The sequence below is a fragment of the Saccopteryx bilineata genome, chromosome 1 (genome assembly GCF_036850765.1).
Source record: "Saccopteryx bilineata isolate mSacBil1 chromosome 1, mSacBil1_pri_phased_curated, whole genome shotgun sequence".
Taxonomy (NCBI): Eukaryota; Metazoa; Chordata; class Mammalia; order Chiroptera; family Emballonuridae; genus Saccopteryx; species Saccopteryx bilineata.
Window position 1 is genome coordinate 391,353,865 of NC_089490.1, and position 24,346 is coordinate 391,378,210.

The 24,346-nt window shown below is 34.1% G+C and overlaps 2 protein-coding genes and 1 pseudogene across 2 annotated transcripts; all 3 read right to left on the minus strand.

Annotated features, from left to right (window-relative positions):
• Positions 1–1,263: 1,263 nt before the first annotated feature.
• Positions 1,264–3,127, minus strand: LOC136320781 (olfactory receptor 5F1-like). Its single transcript, XM_066253932.1, has 2 exons — positions 3,067–3,127; positions 1,264–2,593 (listed from the first exon to the last, which is right to left on the minus strand). The coding sequence occupies exon 2, from the start codon at positions 2,443–2,445 to the stop codon at positions 1,501–1,503; it is 945 nt and encodes a 314-aa protein (XP_066110029.1). The 5' UTR covers positions 2,446–2,593; positions 3,067–3,127; the 3' UTR covers positions 1,264–1,500.
• Positions 3,128–12,808: 9,681 nt separating this feature from the next.
• LOC136320782 (olfactory receptor 5F1-like) lies at positions 12,809–14,148 on the minus strand. Its single transcript, XM_066253933.1, has one exon. The coding sequence runs from the start codon at positions 14,099–14,101 to the stop codon at positions 13,145–13,147; it is 957 nt and encodes a 318-aa protein (XP_066110030.1). The 5' UTR covers positions 14,102–14,148; the 3' UTR covers positions 12,809–13,144.
• Positions 14,149–20,439: 6,291 nt separating this feature from the next.
• Positions 20,440–21,283, minus strand: LOC136320783 (olfactory receptor 5F1-like; annotated as a pseudogene).
• Positions 21,284–24,346: the final 3,063 nt, after the last annotated feature.

The window sequence follows — 24,346 nt, forward strand, 5'->3', positions numbered from 1 at the left end:
TAGAAAACATGTCTTAAAATATGTCTAAAATCCCAAATATCAGAATAACTGGATTCATTTCCCACACATGGTTTTTATTTCTGTTTTACTGAAAATTAAAACATTAATAGAAGGAATAAATTAGTTTTAATTTGTGAAGTATCCTGGCCCTATGTATGCTTTCATTGAATACAGAAGAAAAGAAAAGCAGAAAGAATTCAACCTATGAGCTCCAGCTGGTACAGAAGAAAGTAGACGAGGTCCTCAGGAAAGAGTGAGCCACCTCTGAGGACAGCCTGACCATTCAGCTGCGGAGGCTCTGGGGCAGGTAACTATTGTGCTATATATCTGTGGGGTGAGAGTGTGGTACACAGGTGCACAGCCAACACCAATACCTTCAAGAACATTTGTTTGGCCAAGGTCACCTACGTGGACCACTGAGACCATTATGAGTGGTCAAACTAGATAACCTCTTTGTGACAAACCATAAGGTCTGCTAGGCCATATCCCAGAGGACTTGTTCATCACAGCATCCATCAGCTGGAATAAGAGAAAGGTTGTGGGGAATTTCCTTTCAAGAAATTCAGTAAATGTGACTGTCTACTAAAAAAAGCCCTGACCCCACTCAGTTTCCCCCAGGTTTTACCGAGACAGCTCTCTGTCTGCCTCCGTATTAGTAGTACTTAAGTTTGATATTAAGATGATTTTTTATTGACTACTGAGAGAGTATTTCTATATGCAGGACATCCATGAGCCTATGGTAAATAATATATGTCAGATCCATCCATTGTCTTCCTGCTTTAAACTCTTTGCAGCAGCTAATTGTGTATGTATGTGGACTTCTGTGTGTGTGTGTCAGTCTGGGAGAAAGAAAGTGAGATAATTGGAAATTTTTGAGGAGAAAGGAATAAAATAGAGCAAATTACCACCATTCTGGTACATTCTATCAGACAAAAGTTTCCTTGATGTCACACATTTAAACAACTCACATTTATTTTTGAAAGAATATGTATCTGCTTTGGGGCAAGGAGGGAAACAGAAGCTGGGGAGTTTACAGCGGCAATTAAACTACAGTCTTGAAATTGAAGTATTTTTCCAGGGGATAATTCAATATTTAAAAAAGCGTATCTATATAGTTAAATTTAATACATTTTTCCCATATGATATATAATAAACTACTACAAATAAAAATGGTGGAAAAATATACATGAGAAAAATAAATGTATAATTACAAGTATTTACTATAATTAGTTTTATGTAATATTGTGACTTTTGTTCCTAAACACTCAATACCTTTCTTATCCTAGGTAAGATTTTATTGCAAATAAACCTTATTGTTTAGGAGCCAGTGATGATACCAAATAGTTAGATGAAAGTTTCATGGTCTTATGTACATTTGGTAATATATTTGAATAATAATACAGGACATAATTACTTAGAAAAAATTTAATGAGAAGTTGTAGGCTTGACCAGGCTTTGAAAATTTATTAAATATTCTTCTATGTTCAGATAATTAAGCAATCACAGCAATGAAGGGATTCTTTTCCTTGTAATTACAGTGCGTAAAGCCTTTTTTACATCCTTATTCCGGAAGCTGTAGACCAGAGGGTTCAACATGGGGATCACCATTGTATAGAACACGGAAACCACTTTGTCCTGACTCAGGGAATAGCTGGAAGTAGGTCTCAGGTAAGTATACATGGAGGTGGAATAGAATAGAAATATAGCTATTAGGTGAGAGGCACACGTAGAGAAAGCTTTGTGCCTCCCCTCCCCTGAATGCATACGGAAGATGGAGAAGAGAATGTAAGTGTAAGAGGAGAGGATGAGCACCAGAACCCCCACCAAATTCACTCCAGCAAAAGTGGAAAAGATGCTTTCATTCAGGTGTGTGTCAGAACATGAGAGCTTAAAAATGGGAGGGCTGTCACAGAAGAAGTGGTGGATGACATTGGAACTGCAGAACGGCAAGCTGCTAACGTAACTTGTGTTCACCATGGAGTTCAACAGCCCCGCCGTGAAGGCCCCTGCTGCCATTTTTAGGCAGACTGTCCTGGACATGACCAAGGGGTAAAGCAGAGGGTTGCATATGGCCACATAGCGGTCATAGGCCATTAACCCAAAGAGGAGGCATTCAGTAGTGGCCAAGGCGATAAAGAAGTACATCTGCAGAAAGCAGCCAGCAAATGAGATGGTTTTCTTCTCTGAAAATAAATCCACCAGTACCTTTGGGGTGACGTTGGAGGAACAACAAACATCCACAAAGGACAGGTTAGCCAGGAAGAAATACATGGGTGTGTGAAGTCGTGAATCAATCCTGATTAAGAAGATCATCCCAACATTCCCCCAGACTGTCAGAGTGTAGATCACAAAAATGAGCAAAAAGAGGACAATCTGTAGCTCCAGCGTGTCTGTTAATCCCAGCAGGATGAACTCTGTCACCAAGGTGTAATTTGTTCTGGTCATTTGTTACAGATATAGGTTGCTTAAATTTGTATTAGGTGTAGATATTTCTCTCTCCAAAGATTATAGGAATAGTAAAAAAATGTTAATGAGCTTATTCACAGATGGGAAATAAAAACCCAAGTTTAATACAGCCTGGTAAATAGAGTAACTGAAGAAAGAAGAAAATTAGTGAACAAATGGAGAAGCATTTGAAAATCTGAAGCAATTGACTTTATTAAATCTGGTCGTAGGTCTCTCAAATTACTAGTCTCAACCCACATACTGCACTTAAGTTTCTGCCAATGCAACATATATTGTTCTCGACCAGCCCACACCCAAAAAGCAAAGGATACAAATATCCCTGCTCAAGTGTCTCCCAGTTTCAAAGAGTTTTGTTTATTTAACACAAATCCATTGTTTATTTCTCAAGACTACTCTATTTTTTCAATTCCAAAATTCATGCTTTGCCTCCCAGAGATTTTTCATGTACTATGAGCAGCAAAAATAATGACCATTTCAAATAATTTGACATTTATTGTATCTTACAAAATGATTTTTTAGTGTTTTAAAAGTGAGCCACATAATTGTTCTCAATGCACAGTACACTATGAAATTAATGTCATATAATAACAGACACAGTACCTGTCCGCCTCAGTGACTAAGAGCATCAGGTCCTCATGAGCTTTCTCCTTAGTGTCTTACTCATGTAGACTATTATTTTCTTTTTATTAGTGGTTCTCATTTGGAGCTTAAATATAAAAAAAATCAGTTTGTAAATGAAATGAAATGCAGTGAATATTTGAATTAACCCTTGGCAAAATTTTAAAACGCCTCATGAGTAGATATTTGTCTCTGCACTTTTATTTTGTTTTTCTAGAAGAGAATGGGGTAACCATGGGGACTAGATTATAGGGTTTAATTGTGGAGGCAATCCTCTAAAGGCTGAGACTGCAGTCTCAAAAGATATTAAAATATAATCACATGCAGTTATATGCAATCAAACATTGCATCATGAGGTGGTTCTTGATCTCTGTATTACCTTAAAGTCTTTTGCCAATTAAAAAATATGAATTGGCAATTTTCAAATTTACATTGCCTCTCTTTTTGTATTTTTAGCTTATTCCAAATGGGTACATAGCCCACTACCAAATTATTATTACTCCCTTTACCAGTGTGTGTGTGTGTGTGTGTGTGTGTAGTGGCAGACGATAGTGCCTTTCTTTGTTTGAGTCAGTTTAAACTTCAAATTAATTCTGTTCTTGAGTGAAATTGCTGAGGAGGAGGAACTAACTAAACCCATTCTACATTGTTTTATTGTTATTTTTAAAATTGAATTTATTGGCTTGTCACTGGTTAACCTAATTCTACAGGTTTCAGGTGCCTAATTCTGCAATATATCTCTACATAGCATTGTGTGTTCACGTCCCCCCAAGTCAAGTCTTTGTCATCACGACTTATCCTTCTATACCCTCCTCTACCAGCCCCCACCTAGCAATCAAAACACTGTTGTCTGTGTCCATGAAGTTTTTTTGGTCCATTTTTGCTCAATACCCTGAACAAATAGGACAATGAATAAGAAAATAGAACTTTTTTTATGATTTTAGAATTGTGTTGGCTTATTGTAATTATTGTCTGTAATTCTTACCCTAGAAGGGAACAATAGTACAGATTTTCCAGACCTAAGTACAGACGTAAAACAAAGTTGAATAAAGCACATTGGATGTCCATACACAGAGAGAGTTTATTTGCAGAGAGAACTCATTATGCATCAAGTTTTGTATTATAGTTTTCCATTTAAATTCTCAGTTAACTTTCTATACCGCTCTTTCAGGGAGGCATTATTATTTTACACATTTTGCATATGACTAAAGCAAGCTATTAAATGGTTTTCCAATGGACAGAATCTTAGGATGTGGGAGAATTTACTTAAGCACAGTCTATATTAGAAAGTGTTAATTCCCAGCTACTTCAGCTATTTAAGTTTCCTGTCTAGTTTTATTTTATCTCAGTTACTTAGAAGATTTTATGTATAAAACATTTATATTACATATATACACATATACGTATACAGATACACATATACATATATATATATATGTATCTTCTAATAAATCCATCTTCCAGAATTCAAGGGAGGTAGAATTCCTGTACTTCTAAAGAAAGATCTGTAACATTATGAAAGATACTGTTTTAGGTGGGTGGGAGGAGGTAGGAGAGGGTACAGGGAGGACAGATGGTGATAGAAGGAGACAACTTGGGATAGTAAACACAGTACAATATGCAGATGATATATTAGAATTGTACATCTGAAACCTATATAATTTTATTAACCAACATCACCCAAATAAATTTAATTAAAAACTACCCCTGATTTACATCTTGCAAAATTCTTTTTACTTATGTATTTATTTGTTTGTTTTCCAATTTATCTTTATAAAATATTTTATTTAATGGTTAAGGTTTATGACCTAGTTGCTTGAATTTTTGTTGCAAAAATTTATCAATACAAATGTTTTTTTCTATCTTCTTTTCTGTCAATAATTGGTCAGATTAAATCACATAAATTGCATTTGAAGGCACAAAGATAAATTAAGTTAGTATTTAAGAGTAAAAAAGATTAGTGATATTTATTTTAAAAAATGTAAAAGTGAAGTTTAATGATGCTGATTTTAGGTAAAAATTGATTGGAGAAGACAGCTAGCAGAGAAAAGAAAAACAAAATAAAAATAAGCCATAAACTAATTTAAAGAGATAAAATAAAAAATATGAAAATTAATAATTTTGTTTGAGTTTTTCAATACAGAATCAATATTTAATCTGCAAATTAGTTGCATTTTCTTATCACTGCAGAAAATATTTAAAATTTAATTTTTTAAAGGTTAACATTAGTAATATACCAAGTCCTCAGGAAAATATATCTAAATACTGATAACATATGGAGATTATAAAACATCATTAAAATATTAAAAAATAATACAGATAGCAACATCATGTTTATGAGGATAACTCAACATTTTAATGATATGTTTTACAAAATTGGTCTGAAAATACAACATAATCACAAACAAAGCTTTATAAGTGAGTTAAAAGTGAAAAACTAACTTTAACATTTTTGTAGAATTGTCACATGCCCTTTAGTTAGCTCTAACTCTTGGCAACCCAGTGAATGAGTGATGTCCACATGTCCTGCCCTCAACAGCCTTGCTCACCAAATGGGGACTCTTGAATACGGCTTCCTTTGTGGAGTCAATCTGTCTATATTTGGTTTTCTTCTTTTTCTACATTGTTTTCTTTTTTTGTATTTTTCTAACATTATGGTTTCCCCCCAGCATTATTGTCTTTTCCAAAGAGCCTGCCTTCTCGTATGTTATGTCTGAAGTAAGATACCCTCACTTTTGTCATTTTGCTTCAGAATGTTTCAAACTTAATTTATCAGTATTCACTTGTTCATTTTTCTGGAGGCCTAGAGTATCCACAGAGCTCTTCTTCAATGCCATATTTCAAATGAATCTAATATTTTTTTTCTATCACCCTTCTTCACTGTCCAACTTTCACATCTGTATGTAATAATGTGAATTATAGGAATTAACCCAGAACAAAAAGTTCAAGCCATTTCTGAAGAAATATCTAGGACTTATTAATGCAGTTACCTGAAGGAAAGCTTACCAGTGAAGACAGTTTAACATTGACTGATGAATATATGCTAGAGAGGTCCACACATTAATGAACATTTAATATCTTATGGTTTCATTCAAGATGATGGAGGACATATGTTTTAACAAAGAGCAGTGGGGAGAATAGGTTTTCTTTGTTAGAAAAGAAAAAATATATCTACCTAAAACAATGGACAAAAAATAATCTCAGATGTGTTAAAGATTAAAAAATCTGTCATCCCCAACATATTGGGAAAAGAAGTTAAACATCTGTTAACTTCTTGTAACACTAATAAGTGTTAGCAAAGATATGGAACCTGAGGTATTGTGTACTGTTTAGTGTGTGTGTGTGTGTGTGTGTGTATGTATGAAATTGAGAAACAATTTGTTATAAAAATTTAATATATGTATACTCTAGATCAGGGGTAGTCAACCTTTTTATACCTACCACCCACTTTTGTATCTCTGTTAGTAGTAAAATTTTCTAACTGCCCACTGGTTCCACAGTAATGGTGATCTATAAAGTAGGGAAGTAACATTATAAAATTTATAACATAGAGTTACAACAGGTTAAAACATATAATAATAATTACTTACCAAGTACTTTATGTCGGATTTTCACTAAGTTTGGCAGAATAAATCTTTATAAAACAACTTACTATATATAGTTCAATCTATCTTTTTATTTATACTGTGGTTGCTCCGCTACTGCCCACCATGAAAGCTGGAATGCCCACTAGTGGGCAGTAGGGACCAGGTTGACTACCACTGGTCTATATCTAAACAAATTCATTTTTAGAGATACACTTGGGACAAATTCTTGTACTTGTGCACTAAGTGACATGTAAAGTAGCATTAGTATCACCTCTGGCCATGATAGAAGGTAACGGACAATTTAATGATGTCATATTAAAGAGAAAGAATACTAAAAAATTGTGAAACTAAAGAATATAGGAATACATATTAACTTGGTAGAATGTTAGAAATAAAATATAAAAAAAACCCTAGAAATATAGAAGACAAACTATGTATAATATTACTTTTTTTATTAAGTGAGAGGCAGGGAGGCAGACAGATGGACTCCCACATGTGTCCTGACCAGGATCCAGCTGGCAAGCCTCCTACAGGGCCATGCTCTGCGTATCTGGGGCCACTGCTCTGTTGCTTGGCAACTGAGCTATTTTAGTGCCTGAGGCAAGGCCATGGAGCTATCCTCAGTGCCAGGCCAACTTGCTCGAACATTTTGACCCTTCACTGTGGGAGGGGCAGAGGCAGAGAGAGAGAGAGAGAGAGAGAGAAAGAGAGAAAGGGGGTGGGCAGAGAAACAGATGGTTGCTTCTCCTGTATGCCCTGGCTGAGAATTGAACCCAGGACTTCCACATACCGGGCCAGTGCTCTACTGCTGAGCCAACTGGCCAGGGCCAATATCACATTTATAATATTAAAAAATATGTTTTAAAATATAGTTTTGGGGATATCAGTGGGCCAATTTTTAAAAGTGAAAGCTAGGAAATAATGAAAATACAGAAGAGTGGTTGTCACTGTCAAAGAAGAGGGTAATGGGAGTGATTAGAGAGCTCTACCTACTTTTTAAGGTTAACATTTTTTTCAATTACAGTTTACATTTAATATTATTTTGTATTAGCTTTAGGTGTATAGCATAGTGTTTGGACAAGTATATACTTTATAAAGTGTTCTGTTATTTCCAGTACCCAACTGGCACCATACACTATTGTTACAATATTATTGACAATATAGCCTGTGCTGTACTTTAACCCCCCATGAGTGTTTTGTAACCATTGATCTGTATTTCTCAATCCCTGCACCTTTTTCACCCAGCCTTGAAACCATTGCCCCCTCTGGAAAATATGAGGCTTTTTGTATTTGTTTGTTCTTTTATATTGGTCTTTAGATTCCACATATAAGTGAGATCATATGGTATTTGTCTTTCCCTGACTGACTTATTTCACTTAGCATCATAACTTCTAGGTTAATCTATGCTGTCCTAAATGGTATCATTTTATTCTATTTTTAGGTTCAAATAACATTCCATTGTATATATGTAGCACAGCTTTTTATCCACATGTTTATTGATGGGCCCTTGGATTACCTCCATGGCTTGGCTATTGTAAAGGTTACGCTGTAATGAACAGAGGTACACGTGTCCTTTTGAATTAGTGTCTTGGGTTTCTTCCCAGACACACACACACACACACACACACACACACACCCAGAAGTGGACTCACTGGGTCATAAGGCGGATCCATTTTTAATTTCTTGAGAAACCACCATACTGGGCTTTTTAATATTTTTTTCTTATTTTTATTAATTTTAATGCAGTGATATTGATAAATCAGGGTACGTATGTTCTGAGAAAACATCTCCAGATTATTCTGACATTTGATTATGTTGCTTACCCCTCACCCAAAGTCAAATTGTCTCCCGTCACCTTCTATCTGGTTTTCTTTGTGTCCTTCCCCTCTTATACATAGATGGGACATAAAAATGAGATTCAGAGACATGGACAAGAATGTGATGGTAACGGAGGTGGGTGGGGTAAGGGGAGGGGACAAAGAAAATCCATACTGGTTTTTTGCAGTGTTTCAGTCTGCATTCCCACCAACAGTGCATGAGGGTTCTCTTTTCTCCACATCCTCACTAATACTTATTGTTTGTTGTTTTATTAACAAAAGCCACTCTGACAAGTGTGATTTGAGATCTCCTTGTGTTTTTGATTTGCATATCTCTGATGGTTAGCAATTCTGAGCATATTTTCATATATCCATTGGGCATCAGTATGTTCTTTCTGGAGAAGTGTCTATTTAGGTCCTTTAGTCACCTTTTAATTGGATTGTTCATTGTTTTGGTATTAACTTTTAAGAATTCTTTACAGATTTTGGATACTAACCTCTTATCAGATGGATCTTTGGAATTATGTTCTTCCACTTATTAAGTTGTCTTTTTATTTGGTTGTTTCCTTTGTTATGAAAAAAAATTTTAGTTTAATGTACACCTTTTTTTTTATTACTTTTATATCCCTTGCTTGAGGAGATATATCAGAAAAACTTTTGGTAAAGGAAATGTCTGAGATTTTGCTGACTATACTTCTCGAATTTTTATGATTTTGAGTTTTACATTTAAGTTTTCAATCTATTTTGAATTTATTCTTATATGTGGTGTAAGAAGGTGGTCCAGTTTCAGTTTTTGGCATAAATCTTTCTAATTTTTCCAACACCATTTTTGAATAGACTGTCTTTATCCCATTGTATGATCTTACCTCCTCTGTCAAATATTAATTGACTATATAGGCTCAGGTTTCTGGAATATCTATTTGGTTCCGTTGATCTATATGCTTATTTTTACACCAATACCATGCTGTTTGGATTGCTATGACCTTGTGATATTTTTTGATATCAGGTTAAGACTATACTTTCAGGGATCATTTCTATAGTTTGTTATATCAGGGCATGTGAACCCTTCAATTTTATTTTTCTTTCTCAAGATTGCTGTGGTTATTTGGGACTTTTGTGTTTCCATATACATTTTTGGGATATTTGTTCCATTTCATGAAATAAGTGATTGGTATTTTGATAAAAATTGCAATGACTCTATAGATTTTTTCGGTAGTATGAACATTTTGAAAATGTTAATTCCAGAGAACTTTTAGTTATGCCGATAATCAGATTTTAATTTTCATTTATTCTGTTTCCAAATTTAAATATTAATTTTATATTTTTAGAATAAACTAAAGTTTTATATCTTACATAATATAATAATAAAAAATTTAAACTAACAAACAAAAAGCTTGTGAAAATTTAATTTTATTGCGTGTCTGAGGTTTCCAAGACTACCATCAGGTTCAATGATTGACTCACAAAACACAGGAAAGCCTTTATACTTTGGATTATAGTTTATTACAGCTAAAGAAACAGATTAAAATTAGAAAAGAAAAATGATTTGTAAGGTAGTGTCAAGGAGAAACCAGACATGAACTACCAGGTGTCCTGTCCTGGTGGAATCACATAGACAGCACTTAATTCTCCCAACAATGTTGTCTGACAACTCCAATGAAATATCACCAAACAGAAAAGCTGTGCTGTCCAGGGTTTTATTGAGGGTCAGTGAATAGAGATGACTGCTCACATTGCTATTCTAGTTAGTCTCTAACTGCTTCACCCTGATCAAACTAATACAGCTTAACCCAAAGCCCCACCTATATAAAAACAGGCATTCACCATGAATCACTTCATTAACATAAACTGTTTGGTGTGGGCCCCAGGATAGAAAGATGTTCTTATCAGGTAGGTTATCCCATGGATTCAGATGTTTTCTCTTAGGAGCTAGTCAATGTCCAGTCCTGAAGACCTCTGGAATATGCAGTTGAGGCAGCGACCCAGGTTGAATGCATTAAGCCTTTCCTGCACCGTACCAGTATATGCAAATATTCAATGCAGGGCTCCATCTATTTACAATACCATTTTTTTGGGTTGTTTATTTGGATCAATGCAATTCTTGAAATATTGATTCTTTCACTCTTTCCGTTTCCATTACTGACTTTTCTACCTTGTGACAGTAACAGGTTTTGAAGTTAGTTTCTATTTTATCCTTATTTAATCACTAATGAAAACATTGACCAAAACAAACATTAAAAGCATACATTTCAAGTGTCTTTCACTGATTTTAATGAATAAATCACTCAAAAAATCCATTGATAAAAAAAAAACATTGATTTTGATATATGTATACTTAAGGAGTGTGATAACAGAAAACATTCAAGTGAATAATAGACTAAAAAATTAGAAAAACAGAAAGCAATAGAGATAATAGAGTAAAAAGCCAGGAAACATTGTATTTATAAAAATGGGTTTAACAAATATTCTCTGGGTCTGAAGAAAGAAAAGCATGGTGAAATCACACTCAATATAATAATTAGAAGTCTCAATGTTTTTACAACTTAAATTTCTTTTGTAAGTTAAAGAAAAAAACATTTGGAATATTTTTCACACAAATGCCTTGAACAGTAATCAAGAAAATATAATTCAAATATTTTTTACAAGAAATAAGCTAAATTTATATAATTAAATAAGCAGATTAAAGCATTAAACAAAATTATATAAGAAGCACATATTCAATGATTTAAAATAGAATACCAACATCATTAAGTGATAATAGTCCTCAAAGTAAGAAATGTTTGTAGATTTTGTAAATGAGATTAATTACTTGTCAAAGGGTTATGTTGGAGAGCAGACAGAGGACATAGCTCAAAATATATGTCTAAAAAGCAAGTCTCAGAATAACTGGATTTCATCTTCCAAACATTGTTGCTATGTTTGTCTTACTAAAAATAAAAACTGTTAATTGAAAAAACATGATATTAATATTTACTAATGAAACATCTTGGTTCCATATATGATTTAATTAAATGCCCAGGACACAAAAAAGCGGAAAGAATTCAACCACTAAGCAGACAGCTGGTGCAGAATAAAGCAGGCAAGCTCTTCAAAGAAAGAGTGAACCACCTCTGAGATCAGCCTGATCATTCTATTTCAAGGCCTTAAGGGTTAGGTAACCAATGTGTGTGAAAGCATGGCCCCTGAGTGTCTATTGATGCCTTAATAGACATCCATCTGACCAAGGTCACCTAGATGTACCAGTGAGGAGGGCATTGGATGGTCAGGTGGGAGGACCTGCTATTGCACAGTTCAGATGAATGGAACAGACGTCTTTAATCAGACACCACTTTAGGGGCAAGGGCAAGGGAAGGGTCATGGAGAATTTTTCTCAAAGACTATAAATGGGGCTGTTTCTTTTTAGCATGCCCTGATCTTAGTTTCCTCCAAAGTACACTAAACCAAGTTCCTGTCTACCTCCATATTAATAATGCTTAACTTTCCTTTAAATTTTTAAAAATTGAAATATAATTGATATATAACATTATATTAGTTTAAGATAAAAAGATAATGATTCATATGAGTATATATTGAGAAATAATTACCGTAAATCTAGCTATCCCCTGTCATGATACTTGCAATACATTTTTTCCTTGTGATGTGTAGTCATAAGATATACTCCCTAAGAAACTTTCAAATATGCAGTACCATGTTATTAACTTAGTCCCCATACTGTACATTTCATTCCCATGAATTTCTTCTTTTATAACTGGAAGTTTGTACCTTTTTTACCTGCTTAGCTTTAATATTAAATTCAATTTGCTTTATTGGAAATTGATAAATTTCTGTGAACAGAAAACCTATGATATTTGTCAGATTCCTGCACTGAACATAATCATTACCCTTTGAACTATGCATTGACTAAACTCTTTGCTGCAACTTAATCTGTGTGTATGTGGTTTAGTGTGAATGAGCAGGTTCCATGAGAGACAAAGGAAGGGAAGCGTTGGACATTTTTAAGAAGAAAAGGGAATAGAAGAGCTGTTATTGGTGCATTCTAATTAGACAACAGTTTTCTTGATAGCATATTGTCAAATAAACTCACAGTTTTTAAGAAATATATATATGTATATAGGGGTTAAAGGAAATAAAAGCTGGGGACTTTACAATTGTAATTAAAACTACAGTACTTAAATTTTATTAAAAAGTCCTATTACAAGGGGATGTCAATATATTAAAATGTAAATACTTTAAATGTAAAGCATTTTGATGAGTGTGATAAATGACAATCTTTATAAATCATAAATGGAGAAAAATAATGATTAGTAATAAAGCATTGGGTATTCACAAATATTTTCTATGGGTATTTTTATGTGATATTGTGACTATTATTGCCAAACACTCTATAACTTTCCTTACATTGTCAGAATTTTATTACAAGTACCCTTATTTTTGAAGGTCCAGTGAAAATACAGAATGGTTTCAAGAGGGTCCTGGGACTTGCAAAAGTTTGGTAACTTGCCTTATACTTAAGAAAATTGAAGGTAATTTACCTTATATAATACATATACTATAATATTACACAACATACTTAAATAGAAAATAATATATAAAAACTGTAGCCTTGAACCAACCTTTGAAAGTTCATTCAATACACTGCTTGCAAGGTTCAGAAAATTAACAAAACAATCCCAGAAACAAAGGGCTCCTTTTCCTAATAATTACAGTCCATAAAGCCTTCTTTACATCTTTATTCCTGAGGCTGTAGATCAGAGGGTTCAACATGGGGATCACCACTGTGTAGAACACAGAAGCCACTTTATCCTGACTCAGGGAGTAGCTGGAACTAGGTCTCAGATAGGTGTAGATGGCAGTGGAATAGAACAGAATTATTGCTGTCAGGTGAGAGGCACATGTAGAGAAAGCTTTGTGCCTCCCTTCCTCTGAGTGCATACGGAAGATGGAGAAGAGAATGTAGGCATAGGACGTGAGGATGACCACCAGAGTCCCAACAATATTTACTCCAGGAAAAGTGGAAAAGATGCTTTCATTCACATGTGTGTCAGAACATGAGAGCCTTAAAATTGGAGGGGTGTCACAGAAGAAGTGGTGGATGACATTGGAACCGCAGAATGGCAAGCTGCTAACATAACTTGTGTGAACCATGGAGTTCAACAACCCTGCTGTGAATACCCCTGCTGCCATTTTTAGGCAGACTGTCCTGGACATGACCAAGGGGTAAAGTAGAGGGCTGCATATGGCCACATAACGATCATAGGCCATTAACCCAAAGAGGAGGCATTCAGTAGTGGCCAAGGCGATAAAGAAGTACATCTGCAGAAAGCAGCCAGCAAATGAGATGGTTTTCTTCTCTGACAATAAATCCACCAGCATCTTTGGGGTGACATTGGAAGAACAGCAAATGTCTACGAAGGATAGGTTAGCCAGGAAGAAATACATGGGTGTGTGAAGTCGTGAATCAGTTCTGATTAAGAGGATCATCCCAACATTCCCCCAGAGTGTCAGAGTGTAAATCACAAAAAAGAGCAAAAAGAGGCTAATCTGTAGCTCCAGCGTGTCTGCTAATCCCAGCAGGATGAACTCTGTCACCAAGGTGTAATTTGTCCTGGTCATTTGTTATAGATATAGGTTACTTATTTGTATGAGGTGTAGATACTTCCCTTTCCAAAGATTTCAGGGATAGTTGAAATGTTAATGAGATTATTGACACATGGGAAAAAAAAAACCCTGGGTTAATATAGCATAGTGAAGAGATTGACTGAAGAAAGGGGAAAATTAGTGGACAAATGCAGAAACATTTGATTTTATGAAGCAAATGACATATATATATTATATGTGTTTATAGATCTCTCAAATTGCTGATCTTAATTTACATCCTTTACTTAAATTTTTGCAAATGTAATATATGTTGTTCTCTACCAGCCCCCATCCAAAATGCAAACAATACAAACATTCCTACTGTAGTCTTTTCCAGGCTCTGCAAGGTATATATATTTAACAGAAATCCATTTTTTTTCAAGAACACTTTGTTTTTTCTTTTACTTCAAAATGTATGCATTGCCTCCCAGAAATTCCCCATGTACCACCAGCAACAAATATAATGACAATTTTAAATAACCAATATTTTGATATTCATTGCATCTTTAAGAATGATTTTGTAGTTTTTTAAAAATGAAATCAATAATTGTTCTGGATAGAAAGTACACTATGAAATTAATGTCATGTAGTAGCCGACACAGTACCTGTCTACTGCAGTGAATAACAGCATCAAATCCTAATGAGCTTCTTCCTCAGTGTCTTACTCATGTAGATGATTAATTTCTTTTATTTTTGGTTCTCAATGAAGCTTAAACATAAAGAAGAAATATTTTACTTTGTAAATTAAGTAAAACACAGTGAATATTTGGATTACCTGTTTGCCAAAATTTGAGACAACTCATTAGTAAATATTTGTTGCCGCACTTTTATTTTGTTATCCTAGAAGAGAATGGGGTAACCATGGGGACTAGATTATAAGGTTTAATTGTGGAATCAATCCTCTAAAGGCAGAATCTCTAGTCTCCAAAGAAAATAAAATATAGTCACATGCATTTATGTGCAATCAAACATTACATCATGAAGTGGTTCCTGATCTCTGTAACACCAAAAATAACCTAATTGGCAATTTACATAGCCTCCCTTTTAGTATTTTAATTTTTTTAAAATTTTATTTGGAAAATTCAATTTAACGGGGTGACATTGATTGTTAAGTGTACATAGGTTTCAGGTTAACATTTCCATACCATTTGAACTGTTGATTGTGTTGTATGCCCATTAGTCTTTCTGTATTTTAAGCCTATTTTTTAAATGGGTCTACTGCGAAATTATTATTTTTTCCTTTACTAGTCGGTGTATATGAGCAGTGGCATGGGTCTTTCCTTTGTCTGAGTCAAACTTCAGTCTAAATCTGTGAGTGAAATTAGTTAGAAGGAGAAAGTAATAAATCCATTGTACAGTGATTTAAAAATTATACCCCAATCTAATAGGACTATGAAATACATTGTCCTTTTCATGAATCTGGAATTATGTTGGATTATTGCAATTACTATGTTATTCTTATCCTAGAAGGTGATGATACTACAGATCTTTCCAACCTAAAAACACAAATAAAACAAGGTTGAATAAAGCACAATGGATGTCCATATGCCGGGAGACTTTCTTTGCAGAGAAAACTCATAAGGCATCAAGTCCTGTATTACATGTTTCCATTTAAATTTTTAATTGATTATCTATGAGTCTTTGAGGGAGGCATTATTATTGTACACATTTTGCAGATGAATAAAGCAGGACTTCAAACTATTAAGTGACTTCTCAATGGGCAACCTTTTAGGAAGTGAAAAAATTGACTTAAGCACAGTCTTCATTAGAAAGTATTAATAGCCATTAATAGTTAAATTTCCTACCCAATTTCACTTTAGCTCATTTACTTATAAAATTTTATGTCTATTATAGATATAATATATAGATACACATATACATCTGTACACACACACACACTTATATGTGTGTGTATGCATCTTCTAGTAAATCCAATCTTTCAAAACTCAGAGAAGGTAGAGTATTTATGCTTCTATAGAAACATCTGTAACATCATTTAGAAGAGGGTAAAGAGGATTAAATGGTGATAAAGGAGACTTCAGCTGGGGTGGTAAATACAGAATACAGTATATAGATGATGTATTATAGAACTGTATACCTGGAACCTCTATAATTTTATTAACCACTGTCACCCCAATAAATTCAATTACAAAAAAACACAACTACAGATCTCATTATCATGATGTTAAAAACTACCCCATGATTGACATCTGTGCAAACTTTTATCTATCATCTATCTATCTATCTATCTATCTATCTATCTATCTATCTATCTATCTATCCTATCATCTATCTATCTATCTATCTATCTATCTATCTATCTATCTATCTATCTAATCTATTATCTATCTATCTATCTATCTATCTATAGTGTTTTCCTTCCACTTATGAGGTAATACAAATATTTTCTTTTGCAGAAGGTGACTGAGAAATAAATTCTAGTGTCCTGACAACTGTAATCTCTTGACTGGATATAAATTTAAAATTGATCAAAGGGAGTTTACAGTTGAGATGTACAGTGAGTTTTATATTTTCACATGTCAGAATGAAGAGCTTAATTATAAAAAATCTACTCAGTTTCTATTTGCAGTATATATAATATATTAATAACAGAATTTATCATTTTCAGTTATTTGTTTATATTTTTCTCTTGTAAAATAGATAATAAAAAGTTTAAAGCACAGATTTTTAATTGATTAAGTTAATAGGACAGTGTAGGCATTTACTAAATGTTTGTAGGTAAATGAATAAATTAATCAATATAATTGATTATATTTTAAAATGTAAACATACAAATTTTAAGTCAGTGTTACAAATTATTAAATTTATGATTCATGATGTTTTATGTAATAAACATTTTTTGTGTATATCATTTATGCAAAGATTAACCTGAAGAAGATTATATTTTACTCTAATAAGTTTATTTTATTTAAGTTAATAAGGCAATGCATACAATAATAAATAAGAATGTAAGATAAATAGGTTCTTTATTTTATATTTTCCTTAGCTAACAGCATATGTGGATTGCCTTTTTAAACAAAAGAATGAAAAATATCTTGATTAACTAAAAAACTGTAATGTCTATTTATTTCTCCTAAGATTCAATAAGAACTAATATAATTAGAAAGTCTTTTGATGCTGAGCCGTATATATTCCCCAATATAAAACATATGAATTTGCAAGAGTCAAAGGAGTCATTACATTAAAATAAATAACATTGAAGAGGACTCCTTATATTTTTATCACATATTCATCAATTTTTTTCTCAAGAATGTGATGGATTATGATGCTTATCCCTTCATTAATAATTCCCCTGTATTTCCTTTTCATTTAAGCTAAAAATATTGACCAAAAATCTTTATAATGAGGCTCATTGGGCATTCACTTAGAATGGTGAATTTGTTTCCAAAGGTGGTAGCATGGGATGTGAGGGTGATCTGGCTGTGACATCTGTCACCCCATTGGTCACCAGGGTTGATTTGGCTGATCTGGCTGGCTAGGCGGGTGTCCCCTTTCTCCCTCACTGCTCCATGTGCGTCCCTCCCGAAACTGCTCTCGGTGGAAGAGGACAAACTTCCCAGAGGAGAGGATCGTTCTTCAGTCAAGGTTATATGAGTAGCTGCGCTCCCTGCTAGAACCTCCAAACAAGTCTCAAAGGTGGTAGCATGTTAGCATTATAAATTTGTGGATTAACAAGTGATATGAAGTTACTTTCAAAAATGGTGGAAAATTACTTTTAATGTTAGGTCTTATTTTTCAATTTAATGGTTAAGGTTTATGACCTAGTTGCTTGTATTTTTTTCACAAAATTTATCATTGCAATTTTTAAAAAAACTTCTATTTTCCTTTGTGACAAAAATAGTGCAAGGTAAACCATATAACTTGCATTTGGAGTCTCAAGAATAATTTTAATTAATATTTAGGAGGTAAAAAGGTCTGAAAACAGCCCAAGTGTCAGTGGATGATTAAAAAGCTATGGTACATATATACAATGGAATACTACATGCCCGTTAAAAAGAAGGAAATCTTACCTTTTGTGATGGCATGATGGACCTGGAGATTATTATGTTAAGTGTAATAAGCCAGGTAGAGAAAGAGAAAGTCATATGATCTCACTTATATGTGGAATCTAATGAACAAAGTGAACAGGAATGAAATAGAGGCAGAGGCAGGGTCACAGGGTGCTGTCAGAGGGAAGGAGGATGAGGGGATTGGATCAGAGAAGGTGAAGGAATTAGTAAAATTATATATACATAACACAGAGATACAGATAACAGGACAACAAATCCCAGAGAGAAGAGGAGAAGGAGTTAGCAGGAGGAGACAAAGGGAGTGTAATAGGGGACACGGGGTGGCAGGTGAGGGCATTATATTGAGTGGGACACTTGAATCCATGTTAACACAATAATTAAAATTAATAAATATTTAAAAAATGATATATAAAAGGCAGTTATAGCTAATGATGCCACCTTTAGGTAAATATTGATTGGAGAATGTAGCTAGAAGAGAAAGGAAAAACAAAAAAATATATATATAAGGAATAAACTCATGTAACGCGGTAAAATAAAAAATTATGAAACAATAAAATGGCTTGTCTAGATTGCTAAATGTAGTATCAATATTTAACCTGAGTATTAGTTGTACTTTCTCAACACTGCAGAGAATATTTAGAATTTATTTTTTAAAGGTTAACATTAATAATATACAAGGTTCTTAGAGAACTGGATCTAACAGTAGATATGCATAACATATGAAAATGATAAAACATTATTAAAATAAATAATACTAATAATGACACCATGTTCATGAGGATGACTCCTTATTTTAAAGAAGTGTTTTACAAAATTGGATGACAAATACAACACAATTACAAGCACAGCTTTATAAGTGAGTTAAAAGTGAAAAACTAACTTTAACATTTTTGTAGATTGTTGTCACATGTCCTTTAGTCAGCTCTAACTCTTGGCAACCCAATGAATGAGTGATGTTCACAGTGTCCCATCCTCAACAGCCTTGCTCACCAAATGGGGACTCATGATATGGCTTACTTTGTGGAGTCTATCCATCTCATATTTAATCTTTCTCTTTTCTTTCATTGTTTTTTTTTCTAACATTGTCTTTTTCCAGCATCACTATCTTTCCCAAAGAACCCTGCCTTCTCATGTTATGTCTGATGTGAGAAAGCCTCACTTTTGTCATTTTACTCCAGAATATATCAGGCTTAATTTATCTAGGACCCACTTGATGAACTTTCTGGAGGTTATCCACAGAGCTCTCCTCCAATGCCATATTCCCAATGAATCAAAATTATTTCTTCTCAGTCCTCTTCACTGTCCACCTTTCACATCTGTACATAGTAATTAGGATTATGTGGATTAGCCCAGAACAAAATGGACAAACTATTTCTGAAGAAATATCTAGGATTTATTAAGCCATTGTACGAAGAAAAATTTACCAAAGATAATTTAACATTGACTGATGGATTCAATCCAGAAAGTTTTATGAATTAATGAACACTTAATATTGAGGCTATCATTCATGATAAGTGGAGGACAAATATTCAAAAAAAATCAGCAGAAAAATAGGCTGTCTTTATTTAAAAACTGTCTACCTATTACCATGTCAAAAATAACTTTGGATATGTTAAAGATTTAAATATTTGTCACCCTTACTATATTGGAGAAAGAAGTTAAATATCTGACCAGAAGAATTGGTAAAAAGGATTTGGAACCTGAGTGTAATGGGCTGTTTTTGAAAGTATAAATATAAACAGAAAATTTAGAAAACTATGCTACATTTTAAAGTTGAACATACATATATTCTATAGACACACAGTGCCACATCTAAAAATATACCTGGACAAATTCTTGTACTTGTGCACTGAGTAACTTGTAAAATAACATTCATCTCACTATTGGTCATGATAGACGGTAGCAGACAGTTTAATTATGACATATTAAAGAGAAAGAGTACTCTCAAATAGTGTGATGATTGAATATGGGAATATGTATGATCATGGGAGAATGTTTGAAATATAATATTGAAGAAAAACACAAACTATATAGAAGAGAAAGTGTGTATAATATACATTCAAATACTTCAACATTACAGAACATAATTACTTAGAAAATATCCTAGTGAAAACTGGAACTTTGGACAAGCCTTTGAAAGTTAATTAAATACACTACTAGGTTTAGAAAATTAACCAAACCATCCCAGAAATGAAGGGCATCTTTTCCTGGTAATTACAGTCCATAAAGCGCTTTTTACTTCCTTATTTCTGAGACTGTAGATCAGAGGGTTCAACATGGGGATCACCACTGTGTAGAACACAGAAGCCACTTTGTCCTGACTCAGAGAGTAGCTGGAACTAGGTCTCAGATAGGTGTAGATGGCAGTGGAATAGAACAGAATTATCGCTGTCAGGTGAGAGGCACACGTAGAGAAAGCTTTGTGCCTCCCCTCCCCTGAGTGCATACGGAAGATGGAGAAGAGAATGTAGGCATAGGAGGTGAGGATGACCAGCAGAGTTCCAATCATATTTACTCCAGCAAAGGTAGAAAAAATGCTTTCATTCAGGTGTGTGTCAGAACATGAGAGTCTAAAAAGTGGAGGGCTGTCACAGAAAAAGTGGTGGATGACATTGGAACTGCAGAACGGCAAGCTGCTTATGTAACTTGTGTGAACCATGGAGTTCAACAGCCCCGCCGTGAAGGCCCCTGCTGCCATTTTTAGGCAGACTGTCCTGGACATGACCAAGGGGTAAAGTAGAGGGCTGCATATGGCCACATAGCGGTCATAGGCCATTAACCCAAAGAGGAGGCATTCAGTAGTGGCCAAGGCGATAAAGAAGTACATCTGCAGAAAGCAGCCAGCAAATGAGATGGTTTTCTTCTCTAACAGTAAATCCACCAGCATCTTTGGGGTGATGGTGGATGAATAGCAAATATCCACGAAGGACAGGTTAGCCAGGAAGAAATACATGGGTGTGTGAAGTCGTGAATCAGTCCTGATTAAGAGGATCATCCCAACATTCCCCCAGAGTGTCAGAGTGTAAATCACAAAAAAGAGCAAAAAGAGGCTAATCTGTAGCTCCAGCGTGTCCGCTAATCCCAGCAGGATGAACTCTGCCACCAAGGTGTAATTTGTTCTGGTCATTTGTTACAGATATAGTTTACTTAAATTTGCATTAGGTGTAAATACTTCCCTCTTCAAAAATTATAGGAATAGTTGAAATGTTAATGAGGTTATCGATACATGGGAAGAAAATACCCTGGGTTGATATAGCAAAGTAAAGAGAGTGACTGAAGATAGAGCATAATTAATGGACAAATGTAGAAGCATGTGATTTTATGAATGACATTATAGTTATTAAATCTGCTTGTAGATCTCTCAAATTACTGCTCATAAATTTCATCCTCAACATAAGTTTCTGCAAATGCAACATATGTTGTTCTCTACTGGCCCACATACAAAATGCAAACAATATGAATATTCCTACTGTAGTCTCTCCCAGTCTCTGAAAGGTATATGAATTGAACAGAAAGGCATTTTTTTCAAGACCACTTTGTTTTTCCTTTAACTTCAAATTTTAGTCATTGCCCCCCAGAAATTCTTCGTGTACCACAAGCAGCAAAGATAATGACAATTTCAAATAACCAAGATTTTTACATTCATTGCATCTTCAAGAATGGTTTTGTAGTCTTTTAAACGTGAAACCAGTAATTGTTCTCAATACAGAGTACACTATGAAATTAATGTCCAGTAGTAGACAACACAGTACCTGTCTACTGCAGTGAATAACAGCATCAAATCCTAATGAGCTTTCTCCTCAGTACCTTACTCACGTAGACTATTAATTTCTTTTGTTATTGGTTCTCAGTTGAAGCTTAAAAATAAAAAAAGAATTATTTCACTTTGTAAATGAAATGAAACGCAGTGAATATTTATTTGGATTACTTTGTTGGCCAAAATTTGAGACACCTTATAAATAAATACTTGCTGCACTTTTATTTTGTTATCCTAGAAGAAGAGAATGGGGTAACCATAGGGACTAGATTATAAGATTTAATTGTGGAATCAATCCTCTAAAGGCAGAATCTCTAGTCTCCAAAGAAAATAAAATAGTCACATGCATATATGCAATCAAACATTGCATCATGAAGTGGTTTCTGATCTCTGTAACACCAAAAATAACTTAATTGGCAATTTACATAGCCTCTCTTTTTGTATTTGTATATTTATTATATTTTTAAATTTTATTTAGGATTAAATTTAAAGGGTGACATTGATTGTTAAGAGTACATAGGCTTCAAGTAAACATTTCCATACATTTGAACTGTTGATTGTGTTGTGTGCTCATTACTCTTTCTGTATTTTTTATCCTATTTAGTCTATTTTAATGGGCCATAATCTACTGCCAAATTATTACTCTCCCCTTTACCAGTCCGTGTACGTGGGAGGTGGTATGGTTCCTTCTTCTGTCTGAGTCAGTTAAACTTTAGTCTAACTCTGTGCTTGAGTGAAATTAGTTAGAAGGAGGAATTAATAAATCCAGTGTACAGTGATTTAAAAATTACACCTCCAATTATATGAGTATAAATTATGAAATACAACTTCCTTTTTATGATCTGAAATTATGTTGGTTTATTACAATTATTATGTTATTCTTATCCTAGAAGGTGATAATACTACAGATTTTCCAGACTTAAGAACACAAGTAAAACGAGGTTGAATAAAGCACATTGGATGTCCATATGCAGCAAGAATTTCTTTGCAAAGATAATTCATAATGCATCAATTTCTGTACTACACATTTCCATATAAATTATTAATTAATTTTCAATACGAGTCTTTGAGGGAGGTATTATTATTGTACCCATTTTACAGATGAACAAAGCAAGACTTCACACTAAAATAAATAGCTCTTCAAGGTGAAGAGGACTCCTCATATCTTTTATCACATATTCATCAATTTTCTCTTAAGAAAATGGTTTTTTTGGTACTTATCCCTTCATTAAGTGAATTTTCAATGGGCAACCTCTTAAGAAATGAAGAAATTGACTTGAGCACAGTCTTTCATCAGAAAGTATTAATAACCATTAATTCTTAAATTTCCTGCCTAGGTTCACTTTATGTTAGTTACTTAGAAGATATCACACATATATATACACACACACATACAGACATGTATATACATATATTTGTATCTTTTAATAAATCCAATCTTTCAATACTCAGAGAAGGTTGAGTACTTGTGTTTCTAAAGAAAGATCTGTTACATCATGAAAGCTACTGCTTGAGGTGGGTGGAGGAGGTAGAAGCAGGTAAAGAAGGTTAAATTGTGATAAAGGAGACTTCAGCTGGGGTGGTAACCATACAACACAGTAAATAGATGATGTATTATAGAATTATACACCGGTAACCTATATAATTTTATTAACCAATGTCACCCTAATAAATTCAATTACAAAAACGAACAGCTTGATGTAAAGATACCATTATCATGACATTAAAAACTATACCATGATCGACATCTGTGCAAACTTTTTTTTATAAATAAATTTTTATTTTAATGGGGTGACATCAATAAATCAGGGTACATATATTCAAAGAAAACATTTCCAGGTTATCTTGTCATTTAGTTCTGTTGCATATCTATCACCCAAAGAGAGATCGTCCTCTGTCACCCTCTATCCAATTTTCTTTGTACCCCTCCCCCTCCCCCTCCCCCTCTCCCTCCTTCCCTCCCCCCACCTCCCATAACCACCACACTCCTGTACATGTCTCTTAGTCTCGCTTTTATGTCCCACCAATGTATGGAATCTTGCAGTTCTTGTTTTTTTCTGATTCACTTATTTCACTCCACATAATGTTATCAAGATTCCACCATTCTGCTGTAAGTGATTCGATGTCATCATTTCTTCTAGCTGAATAGTATACCATGGTGTATATGTGCCCCATCTTCTTTATCCAGTCTTCTATTTTTTTTTACAGTGATTAAAAGCCTTTAAGCAAACTCTTGGCCAATACAGCAAGAATCCGTAAAAGAGTAGTGTCCTTAACATGTTCACCAAGTCTAAGTTGGCCCCATCACCATGCCAAATCCCTGAAAAATGCAACCCAACCACAGTTCAGTCTGTTAGGAGCTGTCACAGGGAGCAGGAAAAGTCCACCTCCAGGAAAAGTCCGCATGGCACTGGAATTGTTGTCACCATTCTA

Excerpts from the sequence above, each read along its gene's own strand:
- LOC136320781 (XM_066253932.1), bottom strand. The coding sequence starts at position 2,445 with ATGACCAGAACAAATTACACCTTGGTGACAGAGTTCATCCTGCTGGGA.
- LOC136320782 (XM_066253933.1), bottom strand. The coding sequence starts at position 14,101 with ATGACCAGGACAAATTACACCTTGGTGACAGAGTTCATCCTGCTGGGA.